The sequence below is a fragment of the Arachis hypogaea genome, chromosome 11 (genome assembly GCF_003086295.3).
Source record: "Arachis hypogaea cultivar Tifrunner chromosome 11, arahy.Tifrunner.gnm2.J5K5, whole genome shotgun sequence".
NCBI classification, from domain to species: domain Eukaryota; kingdom Viridiplantae; phylum Streptophyta; class Magnoliopsida; order Fabales; family Fabaceae; genus Arachis; species Arachis hypogaea.
In genome coordinates, this window is record NC_092046.1 from 2,128,437 (window position 1) to 2,151,278 (window position 22,842).

General features: G+C 30.3%; 3 protein-coding genes and 1 long non-coding RNA gene across 5 annotated transcripts; 3 read left to right on the forward strand and 1 right to left on the reverse strand.

Moving 5' to 3' along the window:
* The first annotated feature begins 6,945 nt into the window (after positions 1–6,945).
* Positions 6,946–7,955, forward strand: LOC112719826 (uncharacterized). Its single transcript, XR_011867155.1, has 2 exons — positions 6,946–7,166; positions 7,372–7,955. It is a non-coding gene; the product is annotated as an uncharacterized lncRNA (long non-coding RNA).
* Positions 7,956–8,669: 714 nt separating this feature from the next.
* On the reverse strand, positions 8,670–11,179 carry LOC112719827 (protein ROOT PRIMORDIUM DEFECTIVE 1). Of its 2 annotated transcripts, XR_003161910.3 has the most exons (3): positions 9,438–11,179; positions 8,859–9,167; positions 8,670–8,774 (listed from the first exon to the last, which is right to left on the reverse strand). XR_003161910.3 is itself a non-coding variant. In XM_025770538.3 (2 exons), the coding sequence occupies exon 1, from the start codon at positions 10,671–10,673 to the stop codon at positions 9,447–9,449; it is 1,227 nt and encodes a 408-aa protein (XP_025626323.1). In that variant the 5' UTR covers positions 10,674–11,179; the 3' UTR covers positions 8,799–9,167; positions 9,438–9,446. The 2 variants fall into 2 exon arrangements, 1 of the variants encoding a protein (XP_025626323.1); XM_025770538.3 differs by lacking the exon at positions 8,670–8,774 and having other exon boundaries at positions 8,799–9,167.
* A 3,109-nt stretch (positions 11,180–14,288) lies between these two features.
* LOC112719828 (kunitz type trypsin inhibitor 104) lies at positions 14,289–15,412 on the forward strand. The gene has a single exon (XM_025770539.3). The coding sequence runs from the start codon at positions 14,362–14,364 to the stop codon at positions 15,007–15,009; it is 648 nt and encodes a 215-aa protein (XP_025626324.1). The 5' UTR covers positions 14,289–14,361; the 3' UTR covers positions 15,010–15,412.
* A 3,062-nt stretch (positions 15,413–18,474) lies between these two features.
* Positions 18,475–19,116, forward strand: LOC112723727 (kunitz type trypsin inhibitor 104). The gene has a single exon (XM_025775176.3). It carries the CDS (start codon positions 18,475–18,477, stop codon positions 19,114–19,116), a length of 642 nt encoding a protein of 213 aa, XP_025630961.1.
* Positions 19,117–22,842: the final 3,726 nt, after the last annotated feature.

Below are 22,842 nucleotides of genomic sequence, written 5' to 3' on the forward strand. Positions count from 1 at the left end.
TAATCAATGTAGATTTTAACATGAAATTAAAAAACAAGTAGAACAACAGATTAAAGTTGTTTCATTTTTTAGATTTGCAATTTTTTTGTAATATTAATTGTTTTATTTCATTATATGTTATATGTCAATGAAGTATAAAAAATAATATTACAAGAAATTAAAAATCTAGAAAATGTATTATAACTTTAATTTGTGATTTTATTTAATAATAGAAAAAGTGTTAAAAATTTGAAGATACTACTAAATAAAAGATAAATAACAAATAAAGTTATAATATTTGTGATTTTGCTTTTAACTTTAAAGTACTTGAAATTTTTTTACATATTTTTTTTTAGATATTAAAATGTTATAAAGATTAAAATTTTTTAATAAATGTAGATTTTAACATGAAATTAAAAAATAAATAGAACAATAAATTAATGTTATTTCATTCTTTAGATTTGCAATTTTCTTGTAATATTAGTTGTTTTATTTCATTATATGTTATATGTCAATGAAGTATAACAAATAGTATTACGAGAAATTGCAAACCTAGAAAATTTATTATAACTTTAATTTTCGATTTTATTTAATAATAAAAAAAGTGTTAAAAATTTGAAGATATTTCTCGATGAAAGGCAAATAACAAATAAAGTTATAATATTTATGATTTTGCTTTTGACTTTGAAGTATTTAAAATTTATCACATACTTTTTTTTAGATATTAAAATATTATAAAGATTAAAATTCTTTAATCAATGTAGATTTTAACATGAAATTAAAAAACAAGTAGAACAACAAATTAAAGTTGTTTCATTTTTTAGATTTGCAATTTTTTTGTAATATTAATTGTTTTATTTCATTATATGTTATATGTCAATGAAGTATAAAAAATAATATTACAAGAAATTACAAATCTAGAAAATGTATTATAACTTTAATTTGTGATTTTATTTAATAATAGAAAAAGTGTTAAAAATTTGAAGATACTACTAAATAAAAGATAAATAACAAATAAAGTTATAATATTTGTGATTTTGCTTTTAACTTTAAAGTACTTGAAATTTTTTTACATATTTTTTTTAGATATTAAAATGTTATAAAGATTAAAATTTTTTAATAAATGTTGATTTTTAACATGAAATTATAAACAAGTAGAACGAAAAATTAAAGTTTCTTTTTTTAGATTTCAATTTTCTTGTAGTGTTATTTGTTTTATTTCATTGTATGTTATATGTCAATGAAGTATAACAAATAATATTACAAGAAATCGCAAATCTAAAAACTGTATTATAATTTTAATTTGCGATTCTCTTTAATAATAAAAAATGTTAAAAGTTTGAAAATACTTTTAGATGAAAGGCAAATAACAAATAAAGTTATAATATTCGTGATTTTACTTTTGACTTTGAAGTACTTTGTAACACCCTAACTTTTAGCACGTCATGATCGTACCAAAAGTAAGGCGTTACAGACCTTATTTCCTTTATTATAAATTTACTATTGAGCCTTTAGGTCGATATCGCATTTCAGTTTATAAGAAAATACCAGAAAAATTATTTGTAGTAATTAAAATCACACAATTATTAATAATAATAAATGCTATACAAATGAATTCAATATAAAACTCAAATAGAATACCTATTCCTCTGGATAAAATAAAACTTAAAGCAACAAGGGCGAGGGCGAGGGAACTCTATAAAAATAACAGGAATCACAAATAAATCTACTAATCGTCTGCAGCTTCTTACTGAATCTCCGAACCTGTGTCACTGAAAGGGTGGAAGATTTTGGGGTGAGAACAAACCACACTTGTCTCAGTAGGGAATGGGAATACCGTAAAAGTAATGAATTTAATGCAAATAATTAACTTGCTTAGTAAAACTATTTTGTTAAACTTTTGAAAATACTTTTATTTCTACTTTAGATAAATAATTACTTTTCCTTAAATTTCTAAACTCAAAACAAATTTTAAATATAAAACTAGTCACATTTTCTGTCTCTCAGCCACATAGTTAATCCTCAGTCAAATGTCAACTCGTAATCACTTTAATACCCTCACAAACAAATAGTGCAAGCAAGAGATTCAAACCAACATACAAACAAGTCAAATAGTACAATCACAGAGAAGTAATACAAGCAAGCACAACCAAATACAAATGTGCAAACAACATGATGCATGTCTATTCCTAATGCAGGCCATGAGCTCATGTGTCGGTTGCCTACCCGCTCCCGACATTACCCGGGCACGAGTCCCAGATATGGTTTTCCAGATGCATACAGTGTGCTTATAAGTCGTACGGCCAGGCCGCATACAGTGTGACTTTAAGTCGTACGGCCAGGCCGCATACAGTGTGACTTTCCAAATCAATAAGCGTACATCTGGAAAACAGTTCTCAGTGTGTGGGCGTCCCCACTTTACATTTGGCACTAAGGCCCAAACAATGTCACATCTGCTCTCCTGTGGCAGACACTTCATTAATTAATATATTCTTTAAATCCTTGTTCTCTGCTCTCCTGTGGCAGAGGTTCCTTTCTTTAATAAACCGAGCTCAAATCTTTTCTTAAAACAAAATCTCTCCTTAAAAGATTGGGTTTAAAACATTATATTTTCCTTAATAAATCAAACTTTAAAATAGAATAAATCTTTTCTTAACTAAATATATTTTAAATAATTTAATTTTCCAAAACTAAATCTTTTAAAATAACTTTTCAAATAAAACCTCAGATTTTATAAAATTTCGGCGGCATTTTCTCTAAAATTCGGGGTTAGCCACCCTTTTTCGGGTCCTAACTGAACCATTTTCAACCTCTTTTCAATCAAGAAATCAAATACATATTTATCAAATTCAGTCACAAACACAACTCAAACTCATCATTCAGTCATTTCAAATAATCATAAATTATTTACAAATACCCACTAGACTTCCATGGCATTCATAGTTTAAAAACAGTTAATTTCAAAATAAAATCCCCTACCTTCATACGAAATCAAAATCAACAAAAACTTTGGAGAAACTTTTTGATCGAGCTACTGAAGAGGAAAGCGTCAGAAATCGTCTGTGCCTCTTAAAACTCCAATTGGCCGAACTCAAGAGGAAGGGGAGCTATGTTACCGTCAGCTTCCACCGAACAAAAATAACGTCAACGCGTAGAGGAGGAAGATACGAACACTTTTACCGGATTAGATTTTTCTTTGGAGTTACGGATTTAAAAAAATTGAAATAGAAAGGCATAAGGGTTCCACGGTTTTCTCTGTTGCTCTCGGTCACTATTTCTCACCATGCAAGAAAATGCAATCCAAAGAAGATAGATGATGATGATTAATGTGATAGGAAAGAATTAGGTGTCATGGTTATTGAATGGAAAGGAAACATGTGTAATTATATATATATATATGTATGATTAGCAAGCCACGTTTGGCTTTAACTTCTTCCAATCCCTCTAAGCTTCGGTCAATATATATATATATAAAAGCCTTCTTTAGTTCTTTCTTTCTTACTTTTTGTTTTCATAATAATAATAATAATAATAATAATAATTATAAAAATCAATTTAGACTGTAACTATAATATAGTTTTTGATAGATAATTTAAAATAATAGAATAAGTCATAATTAAATTAAATTTTATTTTTAAATTCAAAGCTTAAAATTAAATTTTAAAAACTCGGGTTGTTATATACTTAAAATTTTTCACATATTGTTTTCTTTAGATATTAAAATGTTATGAAGATTAAAATTCTTTAATAAATATAGGTTTTTAACATGAAATTAAAAAATAATTAGAACAAAAAATTAAAGTTGTTTCATTTTCTAGATTTGCAATTTTCTTGTAATATTATTTGTTTCATTTCATTATATATTATATGTCAATGAAGTATAACAAGTAATATTACAAGAAATTTGAAACTTAGAAAATGTATTATAACTTTAATTTAATTTGCGATTCTCTTTTGTAATAAAAAAGTGTTGAAAGTTTGAAGATAATTTTAGATGAAAGACAAATAACAAATAAAGTTATAATATTTGTGATTTTTCTTTTGACTTTGAAGTACTTAAAATTTTTCACATATTTTTTTCTTTAGATATATTAAAATGTTATAAAGATTAAAATTCTATAATCAATATAAATTTTAACATGGAATTAATAAACAAGTAGAACAAAAAATTAAAGTTGTTTCAATTTTTAGATTTGCAATTTTCTTGTAATATTATTTGTTTTATGTCAATGAAGTATAACAAATAATATTACAAGAAATTGCAAACCTAGAAAATGTATTATAACTTTAATTTACGATTTTATTTAATAATAAAAAAATGTTAAAAATTTAAAGATATTTTTAGATAAAAGGCAAATAACAAATAAAATTATAATATTTGTGATTTTGCTTTTGGCTTTGAAGTACTTGAAATTTTTTAAATATTTTTTTGTAGATACTAAAATGTTATAAAGACTAAAATTCTATAATCAATGTAGATTTTAATATGAAATTAAAAAACAAGTAGAACAACAAATTAAAATTGTTTCTTTTTTAGATTTACAATTTTCTTGTAATATTAATTATTTTATTTCATTATATGTTATGTGTCAATGAAGTATAACAAATAATATTACAAAAAATTATAAACCTAGAAAATCTATTATAACTTTAATTTGCGATTTTATTTAATAATAGAAAAAGTATTGAAAAATTGAAGATATTTCTAAATGAAAGACAAATAACAAATAAAGTTATAATATTTGTGATTTCGCTTTTGATTTTGAAGTACTAGAAATTTCTCACATATTTTTTTCTTTAGATGTTAAAATGTTATAAAGATTAGAATTCTTTAATCAGTGTAGATTTTAACATGAAATTAAAAAACAAATAGAACAAAAAATTAAAGTTGTTTCATTTTTTAGATTTACAATTTTCTTGTAATATTATTTGTTTTATTTCATTATATGTTATATGTCAATGAAGTATAACAAATAATATTATAAAAAATTGCAAACCTAAAAAATGTATTATAACTTTTATTTTCGATTCTCTTTAATAATTACAAAAAGTGTTGAAAGTTTGAAGATACTTCTAGATAAAAGACAAATAACAAATAAAGTTATAATATTTGTGACTTCTGACATTGAAGTACTTGAAATTTCTCACATATTTTTTTTTTAGATATTAAAATGTTATAAAGATTAAAATTTTTTAATCAATGTAAATTTTAACATGAAATTAAAAAATAAATAGAACAACAAATTAAAGTTATTTCATTTTTTAGATTTGTAATTTTTTTGTAATATTAATTGTTTTATTTCATTATATGTTATATGTCAATGAAGTATAACAAATAATATTACAAGAAATTGTAAACCTAAAAAATGTATTATAACTTTAATTTGTGATTTTATTTAATAATAGAAAAAGTGTTAAAAATTTGAAGATACTACTAAATAAAAGACAAATAACAAATAAAGCTATAATATTTATTATATGTCTTTTTACTTTGAAATACTTAAAATTTCTCACATATTTTTTTCTTTAGATATTAAAATATTATAAAGCTTAAAATTCTTCGATCAATGCAGATTTTAACATGAAGTTAAAAAATAAGTAGAACAAAAAATTAAAATTGTTTTATTTTTTAGATTTATAATCTTCTTATAATATTATTTGTTATATTTTGTTATATGTTACATATCAATGAAATATAACAAATAATATTACAAAAAATTATAAATAAAAAATGTATTATAATTTTAATTTAGAATTCGCTTTAATAATAATTAATTTCATTTTCTTGTAATATTATTTTCACGAAGAGTACTAAAAGAAGACTATTAAAGCATATAATAATGATCCAATGAAAACTGCTAGTCAATTTGTAATATATTAAAAACTATTAAAAAAAAATAATACATGATAGTAATTATATAGTGTGAATGGTTAGAAGTCTTTAAATTAGTCATTATTGTGATTCAGTTAGTAGTTTTTATGATTTTATTATTTTTTATTCTCTTATTTTCTTCTCAATTTTCTCATAGTTAAAAAATAATAAAAAATTAAAGATACTTCTAAATAAAAGACAAAAAGCTAATAAAGTTATAATATTTCTCATTTTATTTTTGACTTTGAAGTTTGAAATACTTTAAATTTCTCAAATAATTTTTTTCCTAAATATTGAAATGTTTAAAAAGGTTAAGATTCTTTAAGGTTTAAATACGATTTTCCTTCCTAAAATTTTAGACAAAAATCAAAATCATCTCTGAATTTTTTTTTTGTTTTTAAAATCGTCTCTAATATTATAAATATATTAAAATCATCCCTGAATTTTTATTTTAATAATTATATAACAAAAAAATTAAAAAATTAAACTTTATACACACTTTTTCTGTTAATTTTTTTAGATATCGGATAAAAATTAATGTAATCCTTTAATATTGGAAGTTATAGTATTTTACAAAATTTTGAGGGCTATAAAATTCGCAGAGTACAAATTATCAGATTAATTTTTTTTAATTTATAAAAACAATACAGAGACTGCGTGTTGTATTATTTTAATATTAAATTACAATACGTAGAATTATAAATACATAGACTGCTTATTGTCAGTACAATACGTATTCTGCGTATTACACAGAACAACGCCCCTAAAACATTATAAAATTCTATTTTTTGTAACATTAATGTAAAACTTTTTTCACTCTTCCATATTAAAATAAAAAATCCCACTTTTTCATACAAAAAAAAATAAATGGATAACCTTCAACCCTATTAATCCTTGGAAACCACAAAGAAGCATCATAACTTTCCACCTTCCAAAATCTGAATGGCACTTGAATAAAATAAATAAACAAATGAAGAAAAGTGATTGAAGTGGCAACAAAAGGCAGGAAAACGGGCAGAAACATCAAAAGTTAATTTGGTATTAATTGACATTCTTTCTTTATGAGTCATTTTCACACACTGATTTAAAAAAACAAAGAAACAAAGAAAGCAGAAGAGAGTGACTAGAGAGATCATAATCAGTATGGAAGAGGAAGCATTGGAAGAGTTGAAGCAGCTTGAAGCTCAATATCCAAATCAGTTTGAACATCTCAAGAATGAACTCAGGTCCTTCATAACTCAACTCCAATCTAATCACCACACACACACAGATTCTCCTCAGCCAGAAATCAACAATATTCACTATGATACACAAGGTTTCTTTACTCTCTACACTCTAACTTCTTTTCTTTCTTTTCTCTATGCTGAAAAGGTAAGATTTTTATATTTTTAATAACATGGGGTGCATGAAAAGGTTAAAAAAGTTTTTTACTTTTCAGTTCTTAAAGTAGTTTTAGGATATTCTTTAACAAAATATTTTATTTTGGTTATGCTAAGAAAGGGTGTTTCCGTTGAAAGCAGAATCCACAAGCTTGGAGCAAATGAAGAGGATTAAAAGCTATGGTTTAGGACTTGCTTTAGCAGATAAAGTGACTATAATGGAGGAGAGGATTGATGAAGGGTGTGAACTAGTAGAATCACCAAGGACTGTTATTGTGAAGCATCACCATCACTCTAGCAGGAACAACCACAGCAACAATAAGAGGAAATTAGATAGGGTCGATTTGGTTCTTGAAAGGGCACAAACTTGTTTAAAGAAACTAAGGCATTTGAAGACTTCACTTTTATCTCCTTAGCCTCATTTAGTTGCAAGTTAAATGTCACAAAATATGCTAGTTAGCAGTATATATCTATGTTACTAACTTACTGCATCGTGTTATGGTTAATTACAACTAGTCACTGCTATTGTGTCATGTGGTAGTTTTTTTGGTATTGTTAGATTAATTACTGGCTATATTTTGGGTCTGACAACATAGTAGCTAAAGTTTGCTCTGCAATGGTTTCCATGGAACTTTCGAATGTCAGCAAAATTTAGCTTAGAAAAATGATACTGTGTATATGATATATATGGAATGGAATATTATGTTAATTACTTATCCGATAAACTATTTGTTGCTTTAAAGATTCGGTATACTATTGATATTCCATAACATTTAGGTGTAAATTTTGTTTATCAGATTTTAAAGGTAATAAATTATTCATAGAGAGAGAGTGTAAATACTAAATAGAAGGATAGTCATTGTTACACAAGACACAAGACATTGGTTAGAGAGATTATTTTCCAGCTGTATTTGCATTTTGGGAAGAAACTCCAAGTAGTAAAGTAAAGGTGACATCTTTGGATGGGGGATCAAAAGGGTCCATGTCTATGTTAAAGTGCTAGTTGATGGAAAAAGATCTAATTTTTTCCTTCTATTTTTTGGCCAAACAATTTTGACCATGATAATCAAAGGGCAAAATTAGCTATCAATATAGTATTCAAAATATTGACTGAGCACCTCTATAGTAATTTATAATGAAAATCGTAGAGTAAAGATTCTTACTAAATTAATAAATGTGTATTGCACATAGTCTTTTTTTTTTACTTTTTTTTATAAAAAAATTATTTCACTCATTTAAAGTCATTATTCACATAGTATTGCCCATTTATAATTGGCACTTAGCTAGGTTTATTGAGTATTTAATTAAAAATAATAATAATAATAATAATAATAATAATAATAATAATAATAATAATAATAATAATAATAATAATATTGCTTTTATAGTTTGCAGGAATTAAATGATGTGGGGAACATGTATGTGGGAAAATGACAAAATGTTCTAACCCATTTGCAAAATAAAAATAGTGCACTTGTGACTTGTTTATGTTCTTATTTATGACCTTACCTGTGTTGTCTCCAATCCAGTAGTGTCCCTTTTGTCTATACAACAAATGCGCCAAACCATTAGAGACAAAAAAGTGCTACATACAAGATTCACAAATCACAATATGTTTAGTTTCTTACCGTTAAATATGCACTTTCTAAGCCACCAAATTTCTTGAATAATGCTACAGAAGCCGACAAAGGCAATACTATATTCATTGCAAACACATTTGAAATGCTTTTGAGCAACCTATGGCCATTGATAACTAATTCTTAAACAACTGCAGCAGTGTTCCAATCTCTTTAATTAGCAACACCTACTCATGTTTGTCGCTCAACACAGGGACACATATACATATACTTCCATGCCTTACCCACATAAGTAAATTCCAGGAGCCATCATCTTGAAAACAAAACAAGGTCACCAAAAAGTGAAAATTACAGCGAAACCTGTGTGGAAAGCATCGATCAAAATCAACATAATGCCTTTTGCATTCTTCATTGTCAAAATATTATAACTTCAGATTTTTAAAATGTTGTCATGGTAACATGTTGGAGTTAACTTATGCTCATTATCTTCCATCCATTTATTCTGCTATAGTAGAGCATAGCTTCTCATTAACTAGTTTAATCAAGTTAACAATCAAAATTTTTCCCTTTTGTATTTCTAGGATTTATGTTGGAAATGGACGATGAAATAAACGAGAAATCTTAACAAACCTTGATCACTCAAGAAGATAATGAGCCATGCCTTTGTTGGGTTTCTTCTGCTTCAATGCCATCATTGTCGCTGCTGCTGCTTCCATCCTGCAAATTTGAATTAATAGCAGAACGACAACGACGTCCCATAGCAACAAGATCAAGAAGCCTTCTCCTTGCATCATATACAGGATTTGGTTCAATCAAACAACCTCGTTCATATGCTTCCCTCAAGAAAACAGTGTGGCGTTTCCCCTTTGTTGATAGATAGAAGATCCCTGGATGATCCAAGAACAGGTCTCTTATGTTGAAGTCAATCCCAAACCATTTTCTGAATTGGCTGATCTTTTCAACTTCTACCATCTTCTCCACGGTTAAACTCAGGAACTCGTGAACAATCGACACTGCTCGTTTCTCCATGGCCATCAATGCTGCCTTAGACTTCTTTTTCTCCCCAACAACCACCTCATAGGGCCCAACGTACGGTGAACTCTGCCATTCTTTCACCTTGGCCTTGAAGTTCTTGCCAAGTTTCATCCCTGGAGGATACCCATGCTTAAAACTGAACTGCAATTCTGTCCTGACATTGCAATCCTCCTTGCAGCACTCAACAACCCTCCAATCTTCAATGGCTGCTCTAAAACCATTTCGACGAACACCTTCAACCAGCTTCAACAAATGAGTGTTAGGTTCATGGGCATCACACAGCTGGAAAACACTAGGATTTGCAGATATAACTGAGTCCTCGAAATTATCAGGCAGCCCAAGCTCCCTCCAGACCTTGAAAATTGCTCGAAGGGGAACTGTTTTGGACGCAGACATGGACAATATCCGGACCAATCGATCAGCCACCATTGGCAAAGAAGCATTAATGGCATTCTCTTCCTGCTTGGAAACATCAAGAGCAGCATCTGTGAGCCTGCAAAAAGGCAGCAATTTGGAGGGGTCATAATAAATTTGGAAGATGTGAGGAAACTTGCGGAGGAAGGAAGTGGCACCGCGGTTGAGATGGAGTTTCTGGGAGAGCCTGGAGAGAAAGTCAATGGACACGGACGGATTCCTGGGATTTGTGAGGATGAGATCTTGAATGGCAATGACTTTGAAGAGGCTCTTGTACTTGTCCATGAGCTTCTCAAATGTAGGGTCTCGAACTCTCGAGGCGACATACTTAGCCGACGTAGTTTTCGATCGAATGGAGATTGAGAAACCAAATGAGTGTTTGTGTTTGATCAAAATCTTCATAATATGGATTCCCATTTTTTGTCTCTATGGCTTGCAAATTCTTTTTGACATTTCGTCAAACACTTGGTGGTCAATTACCAGAAGAAGAAAACAAGGTGCCACTTAAATGAGCATAGAGAGCTTGATTGGAAATAAAGTTGATGGCAACAGTGACTTGAAGTGCTGTAAATCCATTGGATTTCTTATGTATATATTTGACAGCAGAAACTCATCGAGTTTGAACTATTATATATAGTCTAGCACGGTAGCAGAAGCTCTAGCCATTAAACAAACTCTAATCATTGCAAACAATTTATACATGGGAAAAACTGTTATTGAATCAGACAATTTAAAATTAATACAAGCTATCAAATAAAAAATTCCAGTTGGAGAAGCATGGGCAATTATTCAGCTGCTTCTGGAACAAGTACCTGAAAGGGGTGTAACTTGGACTCCAAGAGAACAAGCAGCACCATCAACGGGAGAGGGGAACGCAGTTTCAAACCGGGTCGGGTTGGGGCGTGGAGTTTGATCTGGGCCAGTTTTAGCCCGGGTCCCTAACCAAAAAACAATGGAACGGGTATATTAAATTTTTAATTATAAACTAAAATCCAGTTTAATTAAGTTGTTTTAAAAAAGCCAATGAGTTATAACTTAAATGACATAGTCTTTCCATACTCAATTAAGAGATTGCGTGTTCGAATTTCCTATCTTTAGTAAAAAAAAATAGTTGTTTTAAAGAAAATTAAATAATAAATATTTATATTAAAAATATTTATAAATAGATTATTTTGTATTTGATTTTTTAGTACTAAAAATACTTATTTAAAAAAATAATAAATTTTTTTTATGATAAAAAAAATTATTTTTTTAACTTTTTTATAAACACTTAAATAGCTTTCTAAAAAATTATAATTTAATTTTAAAAATTATACTAAACATTAATATTATAATTTTTAATAAATTAAAATTTAAAAAAATTACTTAGACCCTAAGAATAAATTAGATTTTTCATTGGTTTTTAAAACCACAGTGTTAACTAAATTTAGTTTCTTTAATTTTTTGAAAAAATATGGGGAGCCAATGAAATATTTGTACAATATATACAATGAAGGTTTAGGGAGTATTAGAGATATAACCATTAGTATTACCTCTTTCCATCAGCGTAAGCTTTTAGAATGAGTGGTATCATGATATGGTATTAAAATTTTAGATCTAAAAGGTCAAGAGTTAAGCTTTTGAGGTGAGTGTTCATTTTGTAACTCATATAACCCATTGTATACATTGTACAAATAAGCCATTGTCCCTAACAGGATTCTAATTTTTTTATATGTGAGCAATTTAGTCGTTATGTTTTTTTAGAAACTATTTTATTTTTTATATTACAAAGATACATTTTGTTATTTAATATTTATTAACATCTATATAATATATTTTATATTTTATTTGTAACTTCATAATAGAAAAAACTAGAGAAAGAATCTATTATTATAAATAAAATAATCAAATTGACAGTTCTTTAACTACTTTTAAAGGTTTAATTTTATTAAAAAATATCCTGTATAACTTATTTCACAAGATTTACAAATTATTGCGCATTTAACTGTACGAAGAAAATTTCAAGTAAACCTCTTTTTCAGCCACGTGCATGGCTGTTTTGTTTCATGCTCATGATTTTTCAACACACTCACCAAACCAATGAAATTTGGTTGGAAGCTAAGTGACGTGATCTTTGTAAGTTTGTGACTGCGATAATAAGGTTCCAGAGGGATAGGGACTCATAACTCATAAGTGATAAGTTTTTAAATTGCCCTTTTTTTCCGCTAAAATTAGACTTATGTGCATTACCGCAATGATAATTTACTAATTTAGTCATCGTGCTTAATAATCGCTTACAAGCTTCTAATCTATAGTAGAATTTTGGAGTAATCTGATCTTCTTATAGTATATGCAAAAATCGATTGAACACAAAGTGTTTTACAAATACATCTAATTATATAACATTATATTATTAATAAAAAATTATGTCAATAATTATTCGAAAAAAAAATAATTAGACTACTGTGTTATACTGTTATTAGTGTATCAAAATTAAATTCGTTGCTTCACAAATGAAGAATACGATGACTTGCCCTTTGTCTCTTTTCAGTAATAGCCGCCCTCGTGCGCATATATTCATCTGTTCTATACCTACAAATTTCAAGCTATAATACACTTTTTGTTATGATCATTATCGTGCTTATCCTCTCCCATCCTTACGTGCAGATCATACCATTTGAATATTCTCGATACCTTGCAAAACTTCTCCTTTGAAAAAATTACCATAATTATCATTAGGGTCGTATTCAGTGACGGATCCAGAAAAATTTAATAATAGAGCGAAATATATATAATATGATAATAATTTTTATAATAAAAATATTATGTTTACATAAAAAGTTAACTATCAAATTATCTACTATAAATTTGTGTATAAATACATATATTATTTAACTTATTTTTAATGTGTATTTTATATTTTAAAATTTATATTTTAAGATTTATTCTGTACAAGTAATTATTTTATGTATACGTAGCATAATTGTTGTTATAATTATAATTTGTTATTGTAAAATATAATTAGGTTTCAAAATATCTAATTACAAATTAAAATACTAAAATAATAATTTAAATAATAATATAGAATTTAAAATTTAAATTTTTATATTTCATATTTTAAAATCTTGACAATATAATCAAAATATCTTTTTTTTTATATATATATGTTGTTAAACAATTATTTAAAATTCAACCTTCATACAATTAGCTCTTGATGATATTCATAGTTAAAAAAGTTCATTCATGTGTAGCTGTTATGAAAAAAACTAAAGCTAATTAAAAAAAAAAAACACAAATGGATAGATAATATTCTTTCGAGGTAATTTTTAAAAAAGAACACCAATCTTATTTAAATTTAAAAATTAATAATTATAATGGATATCTAATATGAAGTTTTCAAATTGACTATTAAGTATCTAAAGTTGAATAAAAAATTATTGTGGAGTCAAATTAAATAATTTAGTGGGGGCAAATAAATATTATTATCATATACTACCTAGTAAAATTTCAAATTGTAGTGGGGGCGCTTACCTCCACAACTATAACAGTAGATCCGTCCCTGGTTGTGTTTGTTTTTATGAATAGGATAAAATAAGATATTGAGAATAAAATATAAATGATAAAGATATAAATTTTTGTATTTTTGTATTCTATTTGGTGGTAAATTAGAATGAATTATAAAAATTTAATTTATTCTCATTGTTTTCATTTAAAAAATTTGAGACGAAAAATATAATAATAAAAAATATAATTATAAAAAATTAATAAAAATAATAAAAAAATAAAAAATAAATTAAATCTCTTATTAAGATAGACACAAAATATATTAACTCAGTGTGTCTAAATATATTATCTTTATTCATGCCTTCTCTATCAAACATAATTTTATGTCTTTATATTTTTGTCTTAATATTCTATCTCTGTAGACAAACACGGTCTAGTAATACTATACCACACTCAAACGTCACCAATCATTGAATATGTGGTGTTAATTTAGAGAGCTACACTTGTCCAAACTCATGCATATACTTTACCCTATAAATATATACCTGAATGTTGCACCCAAAATGAAGAAACAACACTTTAATTTTCCTACTCTTGCAATATTCACATTTTCCTAACCAAAATGGTGATGAAGCTAGGTGCAAGCATTGTAATTTGCATATGGCTACTCTTGGCTATATTGTCACCAATCACTGAATCATCATCATCCAATGATGATTCAAACCCTGCTGTTCTTGACACAGATGGTAACCCAATTCAAAGTGATGCTGAGTACTATGTTAGGCCAGCAATCACTGATGCTGGAGGCTATTTAACATTGATTGATAGATTTGATAATGGGTCATGCCCTTTATATGTTGGTCAACCAAATGTTATTGTGGACAATAAAATTTCCATAAAGTTTACACCTTTCATTGAAGGGGAAACTGTGATAAGAGAGAACAGGGATTTCAAGGCTGTTTTTCAGGCATTCACTACATGTGTTCAGTCAACGCAATGGACGGTTGGAGAGGTTGACCAAGAGAGTGGAAGAAGGTTGATTGTGGCTGGTTATGATGAAGGGATTGGGGGTTACTTCAGAATTGAAAAGGGCAATTTGGGTATTTACAATTTTGCTTGGTGTCCCTTGGATGTGTGTCCAAATTGTAGGTTGAATTGTTCACCTGTGGGTGCTTTCATTATTGATGAGAATAGGAACAGGTTGTTGGCTTTGGATGGTAACACTCTTCCTGTGCAATTTGAGAAGGCTAATGATGTGTCTCCTATCTAGTTCTAGTAGGTGCCAATTTGGTTTATTAGTAAATAAGGTCTAGTAAATGGTGAAAACTCAGGTTTATTAGTAAATAAGGTCTAATAAACGGTGAAAACTCAGGTGAAGTCGACTTCACGTGAAGTTGATATCTCAGAGTCGTTAGATGTCAGTCAAATTATTTAACGGTTTTCAGGTATCAACTTCATGTGAAATCGACTGCTCCTGAGTTTTTATCCTAATAAATAGTAATAAAATCTTATGTGTCTTATTCTAAATAACACATCTTTATAGGAAGATGATAGTGTGAATTGTTAGATAGTTTGATATGTTTGATTAAACATATTTAACTGAATTATTTAACAATTTATAATATTATTTAAATTAAATAAATGAAAAAATGTCATGTGTTTGTGTTGCTGAATGTCTTTTTTTTTTGAATTATATTATAATAAAATAATATTTTTTAATTTTAGAATTTTGATACCACAAAACAGTTCACTATAGATGGAATTTATCGATGGATTATTTACTTTTATCGACAAATTTTAGATTATTGATAGCTTTATTGGTGTATCTGTAAAAAAAATTGCAAAAATATTGATAAAAATTTAGGTGCAGTCAACTTCACTTTAAAGCCGTTAGATGAAAATTTAGTTAAATAAGTCAAATTATTTAACAATTTTTAACTATCAACTTCACGTAAAATTGATTGCACCTGAGTTTTCACCTTTATAATATGTGTTCTCTTAGTAATGGCGAAAAACGCGTCCGCTCAAACTAATCGGCAAGTATACTGGGTCGCATCAAGTAGTAAAACTCACAAGAGTGAGGTCGATCCCACAGGGATTGATGGATTAAGCAATTTTAGTTGGGTGATGAGTCTAGTTAAGCGAATATTGATGAATTGAGTGAAATTTGATTAACAAAATGTAAATGGCAAGGAATTTAAAGTGCTGAAGATAAATTGACAGAAACTTAAATGGGAAGAAAAGTAAAGGACTGAAGTTTGAAGTTTAAAGAGCAAGAAAGTAAAAGAGCTGAATGTAAATGACAACAGAATGTAAATTGCATCAAATATAAAGGGGCTTTGGGTGCAGGAAAATTAAAGAGAGCATTAAATCAAGCAATTGAAATGAACCCAAGGACAATTAACAAAAAGGAAAGATTCATTAGGGATTGGAGATATCATAATCCATCATGAATCAATGGATTTCAACTCCCTTCTCAATCATATGAGTAGATTTATGGCGGATTGTAATTGATTGGATCTCAATTCCTTGACAATCCATTCTCTCTAATCACAATCAATCTTGCCAATTCCTTGATCCAATTGTCATGAGAAGAGGTTAAGTACATGCAATGTCTCTCATCCATAAGCCACACTAACTCTTAAGATCTCAATTCCTCCCAAATGGTGTTGATCAAAAGAGTTGTGAAAGATAGAGCCTCAATTCTAATGCTCATGATTCTCCTTCCGAGACTCACACAAGCATTCAACATATTCAAATCCCTTTCGGAGTGAATTAATCTCAATCAAAACAGAGGATATCCTTTAGCTACCCAAGCGGGTTGAGAAGAAGAAGAATTTCATTCAATTTATATGAATTAAATAGAGCTCCTACCCCTAATGATTTGGAGTTCAGTGAATCATAGCTCTAAGAACACTTGCAGGAATTTAAATTGCATGAAAGTAAATCAACTTGAACTCAGACGTAAAATTGAAGATTGACAGAAAGGTAGAAGTGCAAGAAATTGAAAATTGCATAAAAGTAAAACTGAACTCAGTACAAACTAAGAAGAAAGTGCAGAAAGTAAAATTGGTACAAAAGAGAAATTCTACACTAAACTCTCTGGAGTCTCTAATCCTCTAAGAGAGCTCTGGAGTCTCTAATCCTCCAGCCTCTACTCCTACTCCTACTCCTACTCGAACCTTTCTACCAGAACCCCTCTTTAATCTTCAAAACCTCTTCTATTTATACTCTTCAATTGGATCTCCATGTACTTGGATGTGGACCTTGATCTTGATTAAAGCAGTTAAGAATGACTCTTGATGATGTTGACAATGGGATTAATTCACCAACGTTCATACTTGCATGAGTGCCTTTTTGGAGTGAAATTGGCCTCAACGTTGGTGGGCAACGTTTGTGTAAAAACATTGACTCAAACGTTGCAAAAAAAAAAAAAAAAAAAAACTCTTCTGGGCGTTGCCAGCAACGTTTGACTCAACGTTGGTGCACCAACATTTGCTTAGTCACGCGTGCGCGTGGCGCGTGAAAGCTGTTTTTTGCCATTTCACGCGTACGTGTCGTCCACGCGTGTGCGTGACTTGCCATTTTCCATTTTCACGCGTATGCGTCAAAATAGAATTTTGCGCGTATGCGTTGCTCACGCGTTCGCAAGATTGGCAAAAATGCAACGCATCACTGCAAATTTTTCAACTCCAATTTTTGAAATCTTTTTCGCAGGCGTTGGAGGTAGCGTTGGTGAGGCAATGTTCCCTCCAACGTTGGCTTTGTCACGCGTGTGCGTCGTTACAAATTTCTCCAATTCTAGAAATCAAAATTTATCGAAGACGTTGGAGGTAACGTTGGTTCACCAACGTCCCCTCCAATGTTGGCACCACTTTTATACAACGTTGGTGAGCCAACTTTGGCCACCGACGTTGCTTCCTTCTCCCCTTCCTTGCTCTTCTTCTGCTTCTTTCCACCTATCATCAACTAATCAAATGCATCAAAACCTTGCCATAATCACCAAATTTTGCATCATTCATAACATCAAACAATTCTTGCATAAATCTCATGAAAATGCACCAATTTAACCATGTTTGATTGAATAAAGATATGCATTAATTTCTCATTCAATTATTTATTTATTGCCTAAAAAAATGCATGAAAATCAAATAAAAACTAATGGAAAAAGGCTTGTGAAACTAGCCTAAAATGACTTGTCATCGGTAATTGCTGCAAATTTGCAACTCAATTGCATTGCATATAATAACTGGTTATCATATAAATTTTTTCAAAGTAAATTTTTTTTTAAATTTTGGATCAATTATTCTACTCATCGAAATGTTTATAAACTACAGGTTAAAATAAATTATTTGAAGACAGAGATATGATCGAAGAAAAAAAAAAGCTATATGATGTTTAAATTGAATGCCCACAGTTTGTAAATCATCAATGCTTATCCTCTCTCTCTCTCTCTCTTTTCTTGAGTATAATACCATTCGAATATTCTCTTTGTCTTACAAACTTTTCGTGTGAGAAATTGAACTTAACTAGCACTGTATATGAAATATATCACTCTCAAACAGAACAAATATCATACCTTTCAGTTATATATTGTGTGGTTTAAGTAACACTTGTCTCTCTATCTCTCTCACAATACAAATCGATATTGCATATTATAGCTTTAAACATTGATATCTATAGATATACTTTTGCTAAACATAATAAGTTCAGGTCTATTTGATTTTGATCTATTATGTTGATAAAGTTATTTGTAAGCCTTGCAATCTACATAGGGCTACTTATAACTATTCTCTCATCGATTGAACCATCATCAAGTAGTAGTGATGCAAATTCTGCAGTTCTTGACACACAAGGTAACAAAATTCAAAGTGGTGTTGAGTACTATGTTAAGCCTGCAATCACAGATGATGTTGGTGGCTATGTCACATTGATTGATAGATTTTGTAATAATGGTTCATGCCCTTTGTGTATTGGCCAACAAAATGTTGTCGGGGCCTCAAGATTTTCTATAAAGTTTAAACCTTTCATTGAAGGGGAGAGTATGGTTAGAGAAAACAGAGATTTCAAGGCGTTGACTTTATGTGTTCAGTCAACGGAATGGAAGGTTGGGGATCAAGAGAGTGTGAAGAGGTTGATTGTGGCATGTGATGGTGATGATGATCAAGGATTATTAAAGGGTTTCTTCAGAATTGAAAAGGGTAATTTGGGTATTTACTATTTTGTATGGTGTCCATTAGAAGTGTGTCCTAATTGTAGGTTGAATTGTTCATATGTTGGTTCTTGGATTGATGAGAATGGAAATAGGTTCTTGGCTTTGGGTGCTAATAGCACTCTTCCTCTGATCTTTGAGAAGGTTAATGATTTATCTAGCTAGGTGTTTATGTGCTTTTGATTTGATTGATTTGTAATTTCAGCAAAGAAATGTGAAATAATAATGAGAGGTTATGAATCTCATCATCTTCACTCATTAAGAGGTTATGAAATAACAGAAATATTCAATAATAAAAAATTAATAAAAAATAGTCCTAACTTGTATTATTTAATATTTATTAATTCTAATAATAATTAATAAATGTTAAATATAATAAATTTTGGTTGTTTTTTTTTTGTTTTTCAGCATTATCGATGAAATAATAACCAAAAAAGATTCAAAGTAATTTTTTTTATCAATAACAAGGCAAAAGTCTGAAAAAATAAATTACACAGAGTGGTGGATTTAAGAGGTTTAAGGTGGCCATAGTTCTCCAATTTTTTTTAAAAAAAATTAGTACTATTAGTTTATTATTATATTATATTATAGATTAAATATATTTTAATATATTACACACTAAAAAAATTACATATTAGTAACTTAATATGTATAAATTATAATGTGTATTATAATATATTAGTAACAATTAACAAATAGATTTAAAAAATAATAAAAACGTATAAATATATAAATAATTAAAAAATTATTGAAAAAAAAAGTTTGGATTAATGTAAAAAAGCAACAACTATAAAAAAAAATTCTTATTTTGACTCTTTCTATGACAACAGTAACAATTAAATAGATTTTTTAAACAATAAAATTTATTAAAATAAGACTTTAAAATAAGATAGAAGACGAATTTTTAGTAGATTATATGATTATTGTATATGTTGAAAAAGAGAATACTTCAAAAATTATTTCAGATGATAAATTGATAATTTTAGTTATATAAAATATTGTAGAACAAATTTAAAAATACCAAAATACTAAAGTATGTAATTGAATATTAATTACTATATAATATAATTATTAATTTTGACCTATATACTATAAATTATATGTTGTTGATTTTTTGTTAGATTATATTTTAATTTATTTTATATTTAATTTGGCTCCCCTCTTATAAAATTTCTAAATCCGCCACTGATCATAGTAATTATTTTAAGAAAAAGGATCTTCTAATATCAACAGAAAATTGAAGCTAAATAATGCTAAGAAACAAATCATAAATAAATAATTAAATTAGGAACTTTGTGATAACTAAGTTTAGCTATTCCTTAAAAATATAAGTAAGAGTCACATTTTAATCCATGGTTACCATGATCTAGATCATTGTTACTAGTGAAAAGGATGCATGAGAGGCTTGCAAAGAGGTTTGGCGAATAATAGAGAATCCAAAAAAGATATCACAAAACTTTGCACTAGTGATTGAACAATTACCTAAATTTATACTGAAAACTATTACGTAATGTACGATGATGGTCCCAAAAAAAACACCAAACTATGTAAATGACTGAAAACTCAGCCTCTTGATTCATATTCTTATTTGACCACTCAACCAAAGACTAGTATTCTTTGGCAAGTGGATTTCATGCATAGAATATTAAAAACTACGAATATAATAACAGTGGGTGAAGATTGAAGAAACATATGAAAGTGTGCCTTACAGTAACGGAAGTGTCCGAGAACATACTCACTCAACTCCTCCATTATAGGCAGTAATTTCTTTGCAACACCCGAAAAGAAAACGCGGTTGTTTGATTTTTCCAAATAGCTATGTTGCATATTATAACACCACCAACTTTTTTCGGCCAATCTTAATTTATTTTTTCAATATTATATTTTACTTATGAATAAATGACAATTTGTACCCATGAGAGATGAAAACGCTGACATTTGTACTCATGAAAGCTCGAAACTAATCTTGTACCCATGATAGATGCTGTCCGTGTGACAAAAGTGCTCTGGCTTGGATCTAAGCTTGGTTCGTGGGTTTCCGAACTTACGTGGCACTCCCAACCCCCCCCCCCCAAAAAATCTGAGCCAACCATTCACCATCATCATCTTCATCTTCTTCACCATCACCATCACCATAACCTCCATAACCTCCATCACCATCACCTCAGCACCGCCACAGCCACCTCCCTTCACCACAACCTCCGGCGACAACCCACACCGACGCGCCCCTTTCTCTTCTTCTTCCTCTCTTCTCACCTCCGCTGAGCCCAGAAACCACAGCGCCAGCTCCTCCTCTCAACCAAACAACCGCGACATCCAACCTTCTCCGCAGCGTCCTTACGGCATTCCAACCCGTCACCACTCCCCTGTCCGAACCCTACCTCCCCCAAAGCTCCCAGCAGCATCAGACAAGCCAAAATTTTCAAACAGCAGCATGAATCAAAACAACAAAATTTTCAAACACCAGCATGAATCAAAACAAACCTAAATCCACTAACATGCATTTCTAACTAACCAAATTAAGCAAAATGAACTAAAAGCAATACAATGAAAGAAACAGAATTCAACAAATGAAAATGGGAACATGGGAAGCAGAGAATGAACAGGTAAAGGGAAGATGATGGCTGAATTGGCCGGGGCAAAAGCGGCGGCCTGGTAGTGGCACTGCTTCAATTGCAGCAGCGGAGAGTGAACGCAGCCATGACACAGGAAAAAACGGAGGGGATGGAAGACACAGGGGCTGCACCCTGTTCTGGTCATTCCATGGGAGAACGGAAAACGGGGCTGGAATCGCGACGGTGCTAGGCTGATTCGCGATGGTGAGACGGGATGACAGAGAAGAAAGAAGAAAGGGAGAAAGGGGCTCATCGTCGGTGTCGCTGTGGCTCGTCGACAGCGCGGCGGTTCGGCCAGTGAGAGAGAGGGAGGAGAAGGTGGCCGGTTCGTTGGTGTGGCTGAGGAAGACAGAGAACACGCAAAGGGGAGAAAAGGAAAGAGGGTTGCGGTGGCTCGTAGAGGCCGACGATGATGGTTGGCGGAGCTAGGGTTCGGACAGGGGAGTGGTGACGGGTTGGAACGCCGTAAGGACGCTGCGGAGAAGGTTGGGTGTCGCGGCTGTTTGGTGGCAGACGAGAGGAGACCCAGGAATGGAGAAGATGGCCGCTGCCGCTCTGGGCTTTGGTGGAGAGGAGGAGCTGGCGCTTAGGGGTGGCAACATGTACCCTACCCGTGGGTACCCAACCCGACCCCACCCGGTCGGGTAGGGTTGCCAACCCGATCCGCAGCGGGTAGGGTAGGGTGTGGGTAGGGTTCTCGTGCAGGTCGGGTAGGGTGCAGGTTGAGCCTCAACCCTACCCGACCAACCCGCACTCTATATATGCATATGTTATATACTTATATAAAAATATGTTTTAAGTAGATGTTGAACCAAAGACCTCTCATTAAATGCAAAAAATCCTTAGTCATTAAAAAGAAGATCATTAATTGATAATTTAATAAACTTTTTTTACATAAAAGTCAATTCTATTTTAAATTATCATCAAATTATATAATAATGTTGTTTCTTTTTTTTTGTAACCTGCGGGTAGGGTCGGGTACCCGCGGGTTAAGAGCGGGTAGGGTTAGGGTTGAGATATTCTCAACCCGCAGGTAGGATAGGGTTGAGTTTATATAAAAATCTCAACTCGCGGATAGGGTTAGGGTTGGCTCCAAACCCTACCCTACCCTACCCATTGCCACCCCTACTGGCGCTGTGGTTTCTGGGCTCAGCGGAGGTGAGAAGAGGGGAAGAAGAAGATAAGGGCGCAGTGGTGTGGGTTGTCGCCGGAGGTTGTGGTGAAGGGAGGTGGCTGTGGCGGTGCTGAGGTGATGGTGATGGTGAAGAAGATGAAG

What these genes read in the sequence shown, in the direction of transcription:
- LOC112719827 (XM_025770538.3), bottom strand. Translation starts at nt 10,673, where the DNA reads ATGGGAATCCATATTATGAAGATTTTGATCAAACACAAACACTCATTT.
- LOC112719828 (XM_025770539.3), top strand. Translation starts at nt 14,362, where the DNA reads ATGGTGATGAAGCTAGGTGCAAGCATTGTAATTTGCATATGGCTACTC.
- LOC112723727 (XM_025775176.3), top strand. Translation starts at nt 18,475, where the DNA reads ATGTTGATAAAGTTATTTGTAAGCCTTGCAATCTACATAGGGCTACTT.